The 17,385-nt window shown below is 33.9% G+C and overlaps 1 protein-coding gene across 5 annotated transcripts in view; it reads right to left on the reverse strand.

The window, feature by feature from the left end:
• Positions 1-4,495: 4,495 nt before the first annotated feature.
• Gcfc2 (GC-rich sequence DNA-binding factor 2) overlaps positions 4,496-17,385 on the reverse strand; it is a 40,795-nt gene continuing 27,905 nt past the window's right edge. Inside the window, exons 13-18 of one of the 5 annotated variants that reach the window (XM_047523007.1) lie at positions 15,387-15,463; positions 13,932-13,998; positions 11,699-11,845; positions 7,929-8,053; positions 5,984-6,101; positions 4,496-4,896 (exon numbers count right to left, since the gene is read on the reverse strand). In XM_047523007.1, coding sequence (XP_047378963.1) covers positions 5,984-6,101; positions 7,929-8,053; positions 11,699-11,845; positions 13,932-13,998; positions 15,387-15,463 — 534 coding nt within the window. In that variant the 3' untranslated portion in view covers positions 4,496-4,896. The other 4 variants (XM_047523008.1, XR_007104715.1, XR_007104717.1 and 1 more) reach the window with 4 other exon arrangements.

Consider the following 17,385-nt stretch of genomic DNA (forward strand, 5'->3'; position numbering starts at 1 on the left):
CTTTGTGTCTTCATTGGTCACATCTGTTTTGGTGCCAATACCAGGCCATTTTTGTTATTATAGCTCTGTAGTATAATTTAAGGTCTGGAATTGTGATGCCCTCTGTTTTACTTTTTGTGTTAATGATTGCTTTGGCTATTCTGGGCCTCTTATTTTTCCAAATGAATTTTGTGACTGCTTTTTGTGTTTCTGTGAATAATGTCATTGGAATTTTAATAGGAATTACATTAAATCTGTATAACACTTTTGGTAGTATGGCCATTTTGACAATATTAATTTTGCCTATTCAAGAATGTGGAAGCTCTTCTAAGGTCTTCTTCAATTTCTTTCTTTAATGTTCTGTAGTTTTCATCATAGAGGTCTTTTACCTATTTTGTTAGGTTGATTCCCAAATATTTTATTTTTTTGAGGCTTTGTGAATGGGATAGTTTTCCTAATTTCATTCATTTGAGTCATCATTGACGTAAACACGATTTACGGGCGTTAATTTTGTATCCTGCTACTTTGCTGAATTCATTTATGAATTCTAGTTTTTCTGGTGGAGTTTTTTTGGGTCTTCTAACTATAGAATCATGTTGTTGGCAAAGAGGGATAGTTTGAGTTCTTTTCCTATTCATATCCTTTTAATTTTTTTTTTTTTTTTTTTGCCTAACTGCTCTGGTTTATACCCTCTTTTTTTTTTTTTTTTTTTTTAAACTTTGAAACAAGGTCTTCCTAAGTTCCAGAAGCTGGCCTTGAATTTGTGATCTTCCTGTCTCAGCCTCCTCAGGATGGATTTCTTAAAGAAATTTTTCTGATCTGTGGTTGGTTGAAACCATGGATAGTAGAACCTGTGGATATAGAGGGCTGAGCATATCTAAATTTTAATTTTTTAGGAATAGGCTCTTTTAAGCCCACTTAGCAGGGCATCTTTATGCTGGTCACTGCAAGGCATTTCATGTCTCAATGTTTACAACTTGTGAGATAGGTGAGTTATTTACAGTTGTTAGCTTTAAAGAGCACATCTAAAATAAAACTCAGAAATATCTGAGAACTCTTTAAAAACCATTTTTAAAAAAGTGTTGAGATTAATTATATCAGAATCTGTGGGAAGATGCAAGTGGGTATTGATATTTTTGCAAGTTCTTCATGTGATTGTAATGTTCTGCTAGGTTTGAGAGCCACTGCACTTAAACATCCCACCTGCTGTATAAACAGCAGAATGGAAGCTAAGTTCAAGGCTGGTCATTTTGCTCCATGTGAGTTAATTGACCAAAACGCCCAGGGAACGTATTCAACCAAGGCATCAGTGACCAACTGTTGGGGGCTGTGCCATGTGGGCTGTGCTGGGATGGCGCCTGGCGGCCAGCCAGAGGTTGTTTTGATCACATCCGCCGTGAGGAGGTTGATTAACATAAGCACACCCAGGTGATTTATCATTGGCTGTATTCAATTAAGTCCATGCACACAACGCGTGCACAGGTGTTCCCGAGTGTTCCTGCTTGGGCCTGCTCGTTTTGACCTTTGCCGTGATGGGGCAGCTGGCTCCTCCACTGATGGCAACTGGCGTGGCCCCGCCCTCTGCCTCCTGGAGGGCAGTAGGCAGAAGGCAAAAAGCAGCAGCTAGCAGAGAGAAGAAGCAGCAAGCAGTAAGCAGCAGGCAGAGGCAGAAGGCAGATCATAAAGCGGAGAACTGAGAACATACCTCTAGGTTGTAGATCACAGATAGACAGCACCTAGTTCACAGGATGCAGGACCTACCTCTAAGAAGCAGCAGAACTCTAAGAAGAAATAGATCTCTGATAAGCGTAGAAGCCTCTTTCTCTAAAAACTTCCTCTAAAAGCAAAGTCTCTCTTCCTCTCAAAGCCTCTTTTCATCTAAAATCAAGCAAACTTTTCTTCCTCAATAAGCTAGGGAATGAGAAAGCAAGCAAGGAAGTAGCATAGGAATAGAAGCAGTTTATTTCCAGTCTACCTCCGAAAAATACCCACACAATTGTTGCTGCAGGCGGTAGGTAATAAATATCTGCGGGATTGTTGCTGCGGGTGGCGACAACCAACTTTACCTGCTTTACCCAGGACCTTCCCAGTTTTAGCACTGGAGGTTCTTTGTCTTAGGAAATCCCTCAGTTCTGGTTGAACCAGGATGGCTGCTGGGACTACAAAGCAGTTTTTTGTGGAATTTATCTGTTACAATGTTTGATTCTTTAAACATCCTAAATGTGCTTCTAAAAATTAGAGCACAACAGAGAAGAGGTTTAATGTGCATTTAATGACCTATTTTCAAGTTTGCTTATTTTTTTCATGTAATTCAAATATACTAAGAACTCTACTTGTTTTCATTTCAGCTATTGTACTTAACTCCTAACTTCTGTTTTGTTCCTTTTTAAAAAACAATTTCTCATTGTTACTACAAAGAGATACTGTTTCTCTTTGTTCTCTATTTGATACAATGCTATTATCTTCCTTTCTTAATCTGAGTTTCATTTAGTTCTGTGAATGTTTGCAACAGTCAGTTTTTTTCTGATACATCTGTCCCGGTTGCTCTGACAGGTCTTTGTGGTGCCTGCTTTTCTACTGGCATTTGGGTCATATTTTCCTGTTTCTTTCCATGCCTCTTTGTATGGCAAGTCAAGGTTTAACCTCAATAAGAACTGATGATTTATCTTCCAAAGTAGTTACTACATTTTTCACTTTGTCAATATGAGTTCACGTCTTTTTCAATATTATAGTAGATATGAATATGGTATATTGCTATGGTTTTGATTTTTTCCCCAGAAATCCTAAGATGCTATAGTTTTGTGCAAATTTCTAATTTTGATGAAGTGTAATTCTTTTTTCAATTTTCCTTTCATGGTAAATTCTTTCTGTGACATGACCAAGAAATTTTTACCTGCTCCCAAATCAAAGATTTGTCTCCTGTTTTTTTTCTAGAAGTCTGTTTCTTAGTTACATTTAGATCTATGGCCCACCTCTATTTTTATGGGGTGTACGTAGGTATGTGTGTGTGTGTATGTAGATGAAAAGGAGTCAAGGCTTTTTTTAGATATCTAGTTATTCCACCAATATGGGTATGTTTTCCCCCATGGAATTCACTTGGCCCCTTACTCAAAAGCTGTGTAAATGCAGGTCTTTTTCCTAGACTCTTTATTCTAGTCTATTGACATATTCATCTATTCTTATTCTAATACCATAGTGTCTTGATTATTATAGTTTTGTAGAGTCTTGAAAATCAAATATTGCAAATTTTTCACTGTTTAAAATTGCTTTGGCTATTTTAAGGTCTTTGCACTTTGAAACTTTAAAATCAACTAGTGTTTCTTTCCTTCTTCCTTTTTACTCCTTTTCTTTAAAAAAAAAAAAAAAAAAAAAGCATAGCGAGGGCTGGGGATGTGGCTCAGTGGTAGAGTGCTTGCCTAGTATGTGCAAGGCCCTGAGCTCACTGTTTAAAAAAAAAAAAAAAAAAAAAAAGTTAGTGAAATTTTGGTAGTTAATGCATTAAATATACCAATCAATTTAAGAAGAACAGAAATCTTAACCTAAATGAAGTTTTCCAATTCATGAACATGCTGTATCTCTCCCTCTAGTTTGGCCTTTTGCAAAGTGAAATTTTAAAAACAGCAGGGTACGTAGCTCAGAGGTAGAACACTCCTGGGTTCAACTCCCAGTACTACACATGCATATACACACACACAAATTGTTTCAAATTAGATCACTAGTTTCTAATCAAATCACTAGCATGACCTAGCTTTGATTCTTATAATGATCTTGCTAAATTTACTTTTTAGTTTGGTTGATCTTGTTAAATTCATTTTTTAGTTTTTCTTTTCCTCCTTTTTTTTCTTCCTACATAAGATCTTCTACATAAATGGTCATATTTTTTATAAATAATAACTATCATGGCTCCTTTCAATGCAAGTTTCTTTCTTTTTCTTGATTGATGGGCTAGAATCTCAAACAATGCTGAACAGAACTGCTGAAAGCAGACATCTTACTTTATTTTCTTACCATTGTGTTTTTCATGAATGGCCTTTACCAGACCATGTAATTTTTATTTTGAGTTGGCTGAGAGGTTTTTGTATTTTAAGGGGGTGCTGAATTTGTCAGATGATTCTATAATCATTGAGATGATTGGTTCTGTAGTCATCTAGATGTGGTTTTTCTCCTTCATTCTGCTTATGGGTGAACTGCACAGATTGGCTCTAAATTTTTTATTTTTTAAAATTGTTTTGGTACTGGGGATGGAACCTAGGAATGGCTCTACCACTAAGTACATCCTTAGCCTTTTATTTTATTTTTTTAATTTGAGACAGGTTCTCACTAAATTGTCCATCTCTTGCCTCAGACTCCCAAGTAGCTGGGATCATAAGGCATGGGGTCTCAATGTTAAATCAAACCTGACTTACTGAAATAAATTCTGTTTAGTCATGGTGTATTTTCTTTTATACACACACTATTAGGATGAATTTGCTAAGAACTTTTCTCCTATGTTTAAAAATAAAGTCCTTGATAAATGTTTAATGACTTTACTCGTGATGGATGGAAATATTGGGCTGATATGTTCTATCTTTCTCAAGTTCTGTATCACATGATATTTCTTAATAAGTCATTTACATACATAAGTAACATTTTGTCAAGGGCCTAAGAAATGCAAAAATCAATTGTGTTGAGGTGGTTTTTCATCATGATAAACATAAAAGTCATCTGTCTAACCTACAAAAATTTCACATTCTTTTATTTTTTGCAGTGCTAGGGATTAAACCCAGGGTCTCACACATGCTAGGCAAGTGCTCTACCATTCAGTTACATCCCTCTTCATATTCTTTAAGTGAACAAAAAGCTGTAAAAATCCAGGAAAAGAATTAAGATATGAGATGATTATTCAAATCCATGCTTTGTTCTTGCCAGTTGTATCCTCTCCATTCCAACCATTTCACAGGAATAGGAAGAAAAAAAAACAAAAACAAAAACAGAAGTTTACACTAATGATTAGGTAAGTTCCACAAAAATTTATGAATTATATGATAGATAAAACTTTGAAGTTCAACTCTAGGCATAATGATATTTACTTAAAGACTTAGAATAGTTGAAAGTTCTAATATATTTCATTCTATGAAAAGCAAGAGAAGTATTTATAATTAACAATCTTAAGGTAACACATTCAAAATACTTCTAGTTAAAAATACAAAAGTCAGGCTAATTTCCAAATGTACACTTTAATAATAAAAAATTTACACATTTCAAATGCAAAAAAGTCTCTGTCATTTATGCAAAAACAAAACTTTATGTACCTACATATACTTTTATAAGTAGAGAAAAATGCCTGAAAGGATAACATTAAGATGAAAACAGCATTTATTGCTGGGGATAGTCATTGTGTGAGAATGCTAAGTGCTTTTTAGCAACGGTTTGACAAAAAAAAAAAAAAAAAGAGCAGCAACTTGTTAAAAAGAAATGACTTAGCATATCTACCAAAAATCAACTTACACAAAATTTAAAGAAAAGTGACACTTAAAAAAAAATCAGTATTTTTTTACAACATAAAGGCCTTGAAGCCCATAAGAAAAAAATGAATGGGTATTTCAAAAAGAATTACGAATGGTCAAACCCAACACATGTTCACTCTCTTAACATCTAAAATAAAATAATTACAATTCTTTCAACCTGTCAAATATGCAGTGAATTTAAAAAACATAATAACTTTCTGCTGTGGATTCAGTGACACTCTTATGCTTATTTGGTCTTGGTACAAGAAACTGGTACAAATCTGTGAAGGACAATCTAACTATTAGTTAACCCATAATTCATTCTAATTAAGATTTCCTTTCTTATTTGTAAACAGGAGTAGTTAAAATAAGTACAATTTAAACACATTACCCTCCATTAGAAGGAATAAAAAGGCACTGGGCTTTTATTTGTTTTTTTCCCAAGCAAAGGAAAAGGAACTGAGTGTACTATATTTTAATATATAAATCTTATTTTAGTATTTTTCTATAAAGCTTACTCAAACTTCTTTAATTAGAGATTTAAGATGGTCTAGGTGATATTCTTCTATGAGGGATTCTGCTTGATTCAAAGCTTTTATTTTCACCAGAATAAGAATTATTTCCTTGACTTCATTCCTGAAAAACAAAAGAAAGAAACATGGCCCTCTTTAAAAATGTGTCAGGGCTGGGAACGTAGCTCATTGGCAGAGTATGCTTAGCCTGCACAAGGTCCTTGTTTCAACTCCCTGAGCAGCACCACGACCACTACCAAAACTACCAAAAAGTGATGTATGAAGGCCCAGTGATCAACTCAGGACCCACTTATTAGTCATTACTCCAAAACAAAAACTTAACCTTAAGTCAATACCTAATATAGCATGAAATACAGAGATGTTGCCTTTTTTGCCTACACTGCATAATATTTTGATCAATGACAACCTGCTGAAAATTCCATTGCTGAGTGACATTACAGTCATCATAACATCATATTTCAATGCATTACTCACATGTTTGTGGGGATGCTGGTGTAAACAAACCTACTGCACTGCTAGTTGTATAAAAGTATAGTACATACAATTATGTCGTACACCCGATGATAAACAACTGTTAGTGATTTACGTACTTACTACGCTATATACATATTTTTTTAAATAACACTAGGGATTGAACCCAGGGATGCACTACCACTGAGCTACATTCTTAGCCCTTTCTAAACTTTTTAAAAATTTTGAGACAGGGTCTGGCTGAGTTGCCCAGTTTGGCTTCAAACTCGTGATTCTTCTATTTCAGACTCCTGAGTAGCTAGGATTATAATAGGCACCATCACATCTGGTCTACTATACTTTTTAGTCATTATTTAAGAGTGTATCCCTACTCATTTTTTTTTAAGTTTACAACAAAACAGTATGCTGTGTTATGCCAGCAACAGCCTCAGACATCTAGTGCTTATTCTATCTCTTGATTGCATCATTTCCTCTGTGCTTAATCTTATGTTGCTTAGTTTATGATGGCTCAAGGAGTGATAAACTATAAAACACACACACGCACCAGACAGCCCAGGTGTGTAGCAGCTAAAGCATCTATATTTATGCAAATACATTCTATAATGTTTTCACAACAAAATTTCAATGATTCATTTTATAATGAATCTGTCGTTAAAAATGTGTAACATTATGGTTCAAATATAGACAAACAGTGGGTGTATTCTGAGAAATTTCAATGTGGATGACTACAAAAAAGTAGAAAAGCACAGAAAAAGTTTATTAAACATCTTAGTAGCGCTGAGCAGCCCTGCTATCAAAGCTTGTGTGGGCCATTATGGTCGAAGTCACAGTGGGAATATTTATTCCAGGCATCAGCAAATATTACAAATTTGGCTTATATCATTTAAATTTTTTCAAGAGGCAGTTTACCAGAACAATACTATATTTAATTCTGTAAACATCTGATGCTGTGACTGAGACATTCAGAACAGAGATCTAGCAACTGCTGGGTAAACAACAGGATGCACACTTGTACTGAGTGTTGAATTTTTAAAACTGGTCAAGAAAATTAAAAATACATAGAAATTGTTTTTCAGGGCTAGAGATCAAATCCACGATCCCTTGTGTGGTAGGCAAGCAATCTACCACTGAGCTATATCCCTAGCCCTCATTTAAAATGTTTAATAAGAGGTTTTTGATTTAGAGTTTTGATTCTAAATTCCCATATGTATTTTTTGGAAGTGTTATTTTGGAAGAGATTTTGCGTTTAAAAATATGAATATGCATGAGGTGTGACTACAGTGAGCCATTTCAAAGGTAACCATAAAAATATCTACTAATTTTACCGTCTTAACAGATTTTTAAAAAGTACAGTAAAAGTACAAATCTTTCTAAAATCTGTAAAAAATTTCTAAGAATTGCTGAGATCATACGAAATTCTCAACTATGCTTATGGAAGTTAAAATGAAACATGCCTTACCTGAATTCATCCTTAGACAATTTATGTGCAGACTGCAATAAAAACTGAATGAAATTTTCTAGTTCAGGAATAGATGTCCTCGTAGCACAATTTTCAAACCATTTTTCTGGTAGACATACTGCTACCTGTTAATCAAAACACATGGCTGGTTTACAATAATGGTAATTATCTAAGGACTCTTGCTAACAATCTCACAGTGATTATGCAAGTTGAGTATTATTCTCCTCATATTATAGTTTATGATTTAATAAAAATTTTGGAAAATTTCCCTTCTTTTGTGAAAGGTTATATATATCATTTTAAAAATTCATTCTTTATTACTATGAGCTTGAAATAGACTACTTTTATGAACGTTGTCTAGTAGTGCTTGTAATTCTTTCTATCTTGTATATTCCTGGGCCATAGAATAAGAATAAAACATAACTTGTAACTAACAACCATAATGCCTAGAGATAAAATACTTTCAGTCAACCAAACTATATTTCACCTAGTAGTACATGACCTACATAAACAAATTAGAGTTAAGGAATCAACTGCATGATTCTAAGATACACAGGGTGAAAGAAAAATTGTTTTGATAGTCTACCAATTGCTTTAAATGTCCAAGGAAGTTGGGCTGGGGATATAGTTCAGTTGGTAGAGTGCCTGCCTCGCATGCACAGGGCCCTAGGTTCAATCCCCAACACCACCACCCCAAAAAAAAAAAAAAAAAAAAAATGTCCAGGGAAGCAAAATGAGTCAACACAGTGCACTTGATTGTTCTTTTGGAATAAAACAAAACAAAAACAAAAACAAATAGCATTTTATAATCATCCTCCTAAAGATAAAGCATGATTTGGGGGAAAGTTTTAGTGAAGTCAGAAAAATGTTTAAAAAAATAAACAAAATGATTCAGGTGTGGCTCAATGGTACAGGCTTGAAAAAAGAAAATTGGGAGAAAAACTAAAGTGAACCAAATATTATAAAATATCTTCAATAAAAATCCCAAAAAGTACTATCTAAAATAAATATGGTTGGTCAGCATTAAAAACAGTTAAACAAAACAGGTATGTGTGTGCTGAGGGTATAGCTCAGTGGTAGAACACATGCTTCATCAGTGTGAGGCCCTGGGTTTGAACACTAGCAGCAGCAAAAGTAACAACAAATTTAAAAAAAAAAAAAAAAAAAAACTAAACTAAAAAACTATGCTTGAGCTTGTAATCTAAAAAAGTATGGTTATAGTCATAATGACCTTCTTTAAATAATTAGAAAAAAAGGAAAACTCTTTGGAATTGAAAAAGGCCGAAGGGCCTATAAAATTTGTTATGCAAACTACCTCTTTTCAAAAGTTTCAAAATTAGCCTTTACTGGTTTGAGATTTAATGTCATTTGTACTTGCTTTCCCTATATCTTGTACCACAAGTATCAACAAAATTCTCATGTAATCAAGAAGTGTGTACATAAATGAGATCAGAACTTAAACACACATTTCGTTGGTCTGCTTTTCTAGTCACATATTGTGGAAAGAATGTTTTATAAACATATTTCATCTTCTCTACTTCACAATCTTGATAGTTAAAGGGGACTCACTAAACCTGAAACACAGCACAGATGACACTTTAAGTTTTTGATAAGAAATGTCCAAATCCGTACACAATATGAAAACTATAGTCAGAAAAATGATGGTTGGCTAGAAAATGATACATAATTTCACATGCAGTTTTTTTTTTTTTTTTAGAAAGTACAAAGTATATATTTTCTCATACACTTGAAAATTCTTCAACTACATGACTTTTCTTTTTGGACAGAAAGACCAAGAAGTTTTTTGGGACATTTAGGTAGTTTCTGACTATCTTCTATTATAAATAATGCTATAACAACATAATTTACATTTAAAATCTTTATGTACATCTCTGATTTTTTATTTACGATAAATTCTTAGAAGTCAAAATGTATGACCTTTAAAAGTTTTGAACCCTTCATGCCAAAATATTCCCCATAGGGCTGTGTACCTCCTCCCACCAGTGTGGGAACCTTATAGAACCACTGTGCTGTTCACTCTTGTTATAGTGCTCTTGTGTGCTAGCACCATTGCTTCCCACGCTTATGCCAACTGGGAATTACAGACAAAATAGAAACAGCAAAAACATGTATCTCCACACTTTTTTTTTCTTCTTCTTCTTCTTTTTGCACTACTGGCAACTGTTTCATGCGTGTGAGCAAGTGCTCCATCATTGAGCTACAACTCTAGTCATTTCTAAAATAATATTTTTATGTTGAGACATGTTCTCCCTGAATTGCCCAGGCTGGCCTTGAATTTGTGATCCTCCTGCCTCAGCTTCTAAAGCAGCTGAGATTATAGGTGCACACCACTGAACCTGGCTCTAAACAACTTTTACAATAACTGTCTTTGCTATACAATAATTTTTACTGTTAGTCTTTCTCACATATTTGTTGGTTATTTTTACATATCTCTTTTGGTAACTTGCATATTATTGGGTCATTTTTAATAAGAACATTTGAATTGTTTATTGATTTGCAAAGGGATTTTTTTAAATTAATATAGATCTTAATCCTTGTTATGTGTTACAACTTCTTTCCTACTTTTTCCTTTTCTTCAAATATAAACAGGGATATGCACAACTTTTAATTTTTCAAATGGAACTTGATTTACCATTATCACAGGAAATGTTTCCATTCACAAAAATCCAGTCAGCTACTTTGACAAAGAGATAGGATAATAGGCTACACTAACCACAGTTTTGCACAGCTCCTTGCCATTAAACTGAATCAAAATTCATTTTTTCTGGCTGAATAACAAATTTAGCTAGTGCCTGTGTGATGCCTCCCTGACCCCTATGACTTTGTACATATGAAAGGTAACTTTTTTCCTGGCATAGCTTCACAGAGCAAAGTTTAGGGGTGGTGGAGAGCTTAAAACATTTCAGTGAAGTTAGAAAGCTGACACAGACTGTTAACAGAAATATCTGTCACTTTTGCTACCCCAAAACAGCCTGAGAACTGAACCCCTATGTCTGGGCCCTTTCTCTGGATATAGGATGTCTGCTGTATTTATAGACTCCTAAAATTTGAAATCCAGCATCAGGGAGAGAATTAAAATACTGATTGGTGAAATAAAAAAGTTTAGGCATTGTTAAAAAATAAATAAATAAACAAACAGGAGAAAGAACAGGGAATGAACATATTCCCCAGTTTTTACAATTATCAATTAATCTCAATGTGTTTTCTTATCCACTGAAGTTTTATAATTTTGTCAAATCTATTGCTTTTTCTTGTTTCTTCATTTACCTTTAAGTTTAGAAAGGACTCTCTCACCCTTTATAGTCATTTACCTCTATAGCATATTTTACAACTTCATTTTTTACATTTAATTTTTTATTTCAACTGAAGTTTACTTATTGACTGATTGAGGTACTGGGAATTGAACAAGGCCCTGAATGTGCTAGGCAAATACTCTACCAATGAGCTATACCCCTAGTCCTTGCATGAAATTTTTATTGGTATATAGTGAGAGGCGAGAACCTAGCATTCTTTGTGTAAAGAGCCAATTGTCCCAAAATTATTTATTAAGAAATTTTCCCTTATTGGTGATATTTCAAACCAGTATACTAATTCTTAAATAAAGAGGAGCTGCTTCTGGGTGTTTACTATTAAATTAATTTACTGATTTGTCTTTTTCTGAGCATCACAATTTTATTTATTTTGTTACAATTTTAATAGCTATATTTTTAAAAAAATGATAAAATCATATATGTTCCTACACAACTTACCTGGTTGCACTTTTTCACAACATCTGGTCCAGGTACAGCATTAAGAAGAGCTATAATAAGGTAGCGATTTAGCAGCTTCCCTAGTCCTAGCTCTTGCAAGGTTTCATCTGAAAGAAGTTCATTCCAAAGAAGAATATTGCGGAAGAGCTAAAATAAAACATCAAACATCAAATGAATATGCAAGTGTTTTCCTTTTTTTTTGGTACCAGGGATTGAACTCAGGGGCACTCAGCCACTGAGTCACATCTCTAGCCCTTTTCAGGTTTTATTTTGAGACAGGGTCTCACTAAGTTGCTTAGAGCCTTTCCAAGTTGCTGAGGCTGGCATCAAACTTGCAATCTTCCTGCCTCAGACTCCCAAGTCACTGGGATTACAGGTGTGTGCCACTGTACCTGGCTTATGCGTGTTTTTTCTAAGTCTCTGACAAACATAAAGTGTCAAACTCTTTAACTCTCATTACAAAAATCCTCATTGGAACTGTCAAGTTTAGAACAGAAAACATCTCTGAAAAATACCTCTTTCTTCACCTCTATTTGTTCATCCCATTTTCATTTTCTAGTATAACCACTTCAAATCTGTTTCAAATAACTTCAGTAGGGCCTTTCCAGATCACCAATCTCCCTCCTCAATACATCCTATCAGAGCCCGGGGCACTGCATACAAGGCTGCAGGATTCCAGGATTCATAAAGGACCACTGTTAAAGCCCTACCATGTTGCCAAGGTGTGACCTTAAGAAGTCATTCAATACTGAGAGCTTCAATGCTGATATATAAAGAAAAAATAACAACCTGGGCATTTGGTGAAGTCCCCAACACTATAAAATAAGTACTAGCTGTCTTTCTCTTCTTTAAATCCAGATCATTCTGTGAATTTTATGGCATGCCCTACTTTCTTTCCAGTATTTTATTTACTACTCTGAGTGTTGACTGATATGCAGTTTTACTACTGTCATGCTTTCCATCATGATTGATGTTGTATCCTTGACTAGAAAGTCCCTTCTCTGACTCAACCACATGACAAACATTATTTCACTATTGAAACTATGCTGAAGTGATCTATGTCTTTTTAATTGTTAAATCGAATAAACACTATCAGTCTCTTTCCTAATTTTTCTGGTGGCATTTAACATTCTGGTCTTTCACTTTCATTCTTTTTTTATTTTTGGTAACAGGTATTGAACACAGAGGTGCTTAACCACTGAGCGACAGCCCCAGCCTTTTTATTTTTTCATTTTAAAATTTTGAGACAGGGTGTTGCTAAGTTGTTTAGGTCTTTGCTAAGTTGCTGAGGCTGGTTTTGAACTTGCAATCCTCCTGCGTTAGCCTCCTGAGTCACTGAGATTATAGGCATGCGTTGTCACACCTGGTTTGTCCTTCATTTAGCTTCCTTAAGGTCACTGTCTTGTGAGCATTCTAAAGTTTTTTTTAAGACACTAATTTCCCTGTCCCCTCTTCTGTCAATGTTTTCAATGTTCTGTCGATAGCCTCTTCATGTTTCACTTTATCTCCTCAAACTGAATTTGTCATTCATGACCATGGCTCTAAATGCTGCCTATTATGTAGTTGACTCGCAAAACCTCAACACAGATCTGTTCCCTGACATTTGGATTCATATTTCAAATTTCCTCCTAGACTTTTGCATTTGTCCCAGAGCTGTGTTCAATTAACTATGTCCAAAAGAGATCTTATCTTCCCTCCCCAGCCTTTTCTTTTTCCTTTGTCTCCTACAATGTTCCCAGAGAATGTAATAAGCCACAAGGTTGCCAAAGTCAGAAACTTGGCTATGACTTTATGTTCCTCACATGTAAATTAACTGAGTCCTTTCAGTGTTACATCTCACATGTCTTTTGAACACATCTTCTTACCATTCCTATTACCACTGACTTTGTGTTTACTCTTTAGACCAAGGGTTAGCCAATTATGATCTGGGGGTTAAATTCAACCTACTGCCTCTTTCTGTAGGGCCTGTTTTTAAAAAACAACAGAATATTTTATAACATGAAAATTATGTGACATTCAAATTTCAATGACTATAAAGTATTACTGAAATGCAGCCACATTTTTTTGTTTACATATTATCTGTGATTCTTTTGGGTTACAGTAGCAGAGTTCATTATTTCAATGGATACTTATATGGCCTAAAATATTTATGATGTGAGTCACAAGAAAGTCTACCATTCTGTTTTATACTGAACCCTATTAAAAATAAATCTGCATTTTTATTTTTGCACACCTTTAGAGCTGACCAGAACTGCCTTTCTTGGAACTTTGAATGTGGTGATGTTTCATTTTCTGTAGTGCTAATTTGAAACAACAGAAAGAAAGGAGAAAACACAAATTACTCTTTCAGAATCAGAATTTTGAAAAACGTTCATTTTAAACAACCATAGTAAGTCTTAATGGAGTATAAATGGCAGTAACTCTTACATGGAGATGATCCGATGATATCTATCCAAAATTACAAAAGCACCCACACTCTGACCCAACAATTCCATTTTTGAGACTATCTCTCGTACATACATTTTCACAAGTACAGAATGATATGCCTACTAGATTATTTGCAATTTCATTGTTCTTAAGTTCAGCACTTTGACGTCTATCAGATACAGTACATCTACATGATGGCCTACTATAGGTCACTTAAAAAAAAATAAACTCGTGATAACATGAAAAGATCTCAAAAATGTAATATGTGAAATAAGATTCAAATTGGATGCAACACTATAATTTACTTTGTTGTAGAAAAAAGGGGAAAGTAAGGTTATGGCATATATAAGTATTTGCTTCTATTTGTATGATGAAAATCTGGAAAGATAAACAAAAACAATTGATCATTGCATGCATGTATGTGGATAAAGAAAGAAAGGCAAAAATCTGAGTATATAGAGGGCAGATGGGAGTAAAACTTTTAATTTTAAGTGTAAATAAAAAAATAAGCAAATAAATCACATGCAGAAGGACTTAACTAAAACTTTATAAAATGAACCTTACCAAGGCATAATTTTTATATGCAGTTATCACTTCTTGACTCAAGAAAGACAGAAAGCCAAGTATTCCTTTCCTCCCACTCCACAAACTCTTCCACCTTGTGACAACTTACTGGGTAGCTATAGTTTATAAATCATTGCTATAAATGAAGCCTTCTTAGAAAATATATGGCCACACACCTAATACTACTTGATTCATAAACTAATTCAAAGTAATTTCACAGAATTCAGAGCTGCAGTTTCTGGACATTCAGTGATGTTCTGAGCTTATACTATTCTACCTTTATACAAAATTTGGTTCTGATCTGAGCACATGTCTTGCCCTCCTAGGGTTCTGTGAAATAACCACTAACTTTATACTCATTTTACAGATGAGGACAATGATACACATAAAGAACCAAGATCATATATGTAGTATGGTGGATCCAAACTCTAGAACCTGTGTTTTTTATCATTCTATGCAACTGCTCATGTTCCTAATGTACATTTAAACAAACAAACAAAAATCCAATGTCCAAGTGCTAAGCATCATATGTGGGATATAGCAGGTGACAGAAATACTTGTTGAAATCTAAATTTGCATCTTAATAGAATATGTACATGTATGTTTTGAGAACACAATAGTTTCTTTTGCATTACATTCTTAAAACTGTATCATATGATGAGCTATTTTAAACAATCCAAAAGATAACAGCTTTTACCTCTTTGGATACAGAGGAATAAAAACATCATCTTCTATCGCCTTTTTCATTCTTGAAGCAACGGAGTTAAGTAAATCCTATTATTTAAAAATTGGAAAAGTATCAGCAATAGTCATAATTGGAAATATATTTATCAAAAACCATATTTTTCTTTGACTTCTGAGCAGTTTTATTCTCAAGTCATGACAGTGTTCAACCAGTTCAACATATAAAGATAAAAGATGTAATAGTAAACATTGGGAAGCATACGTTCCCATTCTGAAAGAAGACAAGTTACACACACAGAAAAAATATGCAGCAAATATTAAGGTATTCAAAGTGATTTTTGACACTTCAGATGTGACATATTTACAAGAAAAGTGTTTAAGTTTCAAAATAATTAAATAATCTCCATAGACTTATAAAAGAATTGAGATAAATACTAGGAGACCCTGACAAACACAAGAACATTTTCCAATGCTATTGAACAAGGGTAGTTCTACAAAAAGTCTCAAAATATAGTTAATATTTGCCACTATTAAATATATCAAATTACCCATACCAAAATACGCTAAAATGAACATGCAACGTGGAAGCTATACCATAGAAAACAGCCTCAGGTTCCTGAATATTGCAAACTGTCTATACAAGTTTTCTTAGGTGTGTCTGTGAAAAAGCAGCGTTCCTTCCAAAGGGACATTATAATGAGTAGATAGCAGAAAAGTGTAATTATTTAAAACCCTTTAATTCTGTCTTTTTCAAATATAGGTACAAAAGAGAAAAATCTAAATATAACTTTAAAAAACATTAGCTTATGAATAAAAAAGGTGAGTGGAACATTCTGATGCATAAAACTATAATTTTAATGGTCGAAATTTGTACACATTCACTCAGTTATAAAATAACTACCAATTGGGATCAGAGATACCTATTCATGCAGGCTGTTGCCTGTGGCTGTAGATGGGTCATTTTCGCTGCTGTATTATATTTTGTTGTTTAAATACTACTAGTAGTACACTTAGATGGTTTCCAGTTAAGGATCTCTTATGAACAATGATGCTAAAAAAGTTCTTGCAGATGTCTTTTAGTATATATAAGCACTAATAGGCACATATGTAGAAATGGAACTGCTGGAATATGCTCATGACCATATGTACAACTTTGTATAAAATGCCAAATTTTTCTCTAAAATAGTGGTATCCCATTTATATTTCCATGGCTGTGTATGACACATCCTGTTTCCCTATATCCTTATAAAACTTACTGCCTTTTTTCTAAATGTTCAGAATTCTGGTCATATCCCATTGTGCTTTAATTTTCATTTCCCTGTTGGGTAATGCTGGGCATCTGCTCATATCTTTATTTGCCATTAGGAAAGCATTTTTGCAAAGTACCTAGTTGAGCTATTTTGCAAAGTACCTAGTTGAGCTACTTGGCTATGTTTCTGGATTTTTTTTTTTTTGTATTAGGTTCTACATTTTTCTTACTGATTTATAAAACCATTTCATGTACTCCAGCTACAGGTACTTTGCTGGTTTATTTATGTCCTTGATATAGTAAATTCACTTTGGAAAATTAATTTTGTTTGTATACGAAAGATTGCAAATGACCAAAATATTCAATCATGGAATTTTAATGATATCATGTTATATCCATACACTAAATGAAAATATTAGCTGAAGTTTTTGAAGTCTGTATTAACATACAAATATATCCTTGTAATGAGATAATGTTAAGTGGAAGAAGAAAACATACATGTCTTTCGAACTATAACTTTGGGGAAAAAAAGGCTAGGTGAAAATATCCAACAATGGTACTGGTCCTTGATACCATTACTAAGATGAAAAGATGATGGGGAATTTCAAATATTTTTTCAAGTATAAGAAATAGTTCTATAGAGAAATATTGTTCTTAAAGAATCCATATTTGTATCTTCTCTCATTCTTCTGTCTCTCCTCCTTACTTTCTCTCTCCTCCTGGCTTTCACACTCTCTCTAGCACGCGCCCTTTCTCTTTCCCT

This window comes from Sciurus carolinensis, chromosome 13, assembly GCF_902686445.1.
Source record: "Sciurus carolinensis chromosome 13, mSciCar1.2, whole genome shotgun sequence".
NCBI lineage: Eukaryota > Metazoa > Chordata > Mammalia > Rodentia > Sciuridae > Sciurus > Sciurus carolinensis.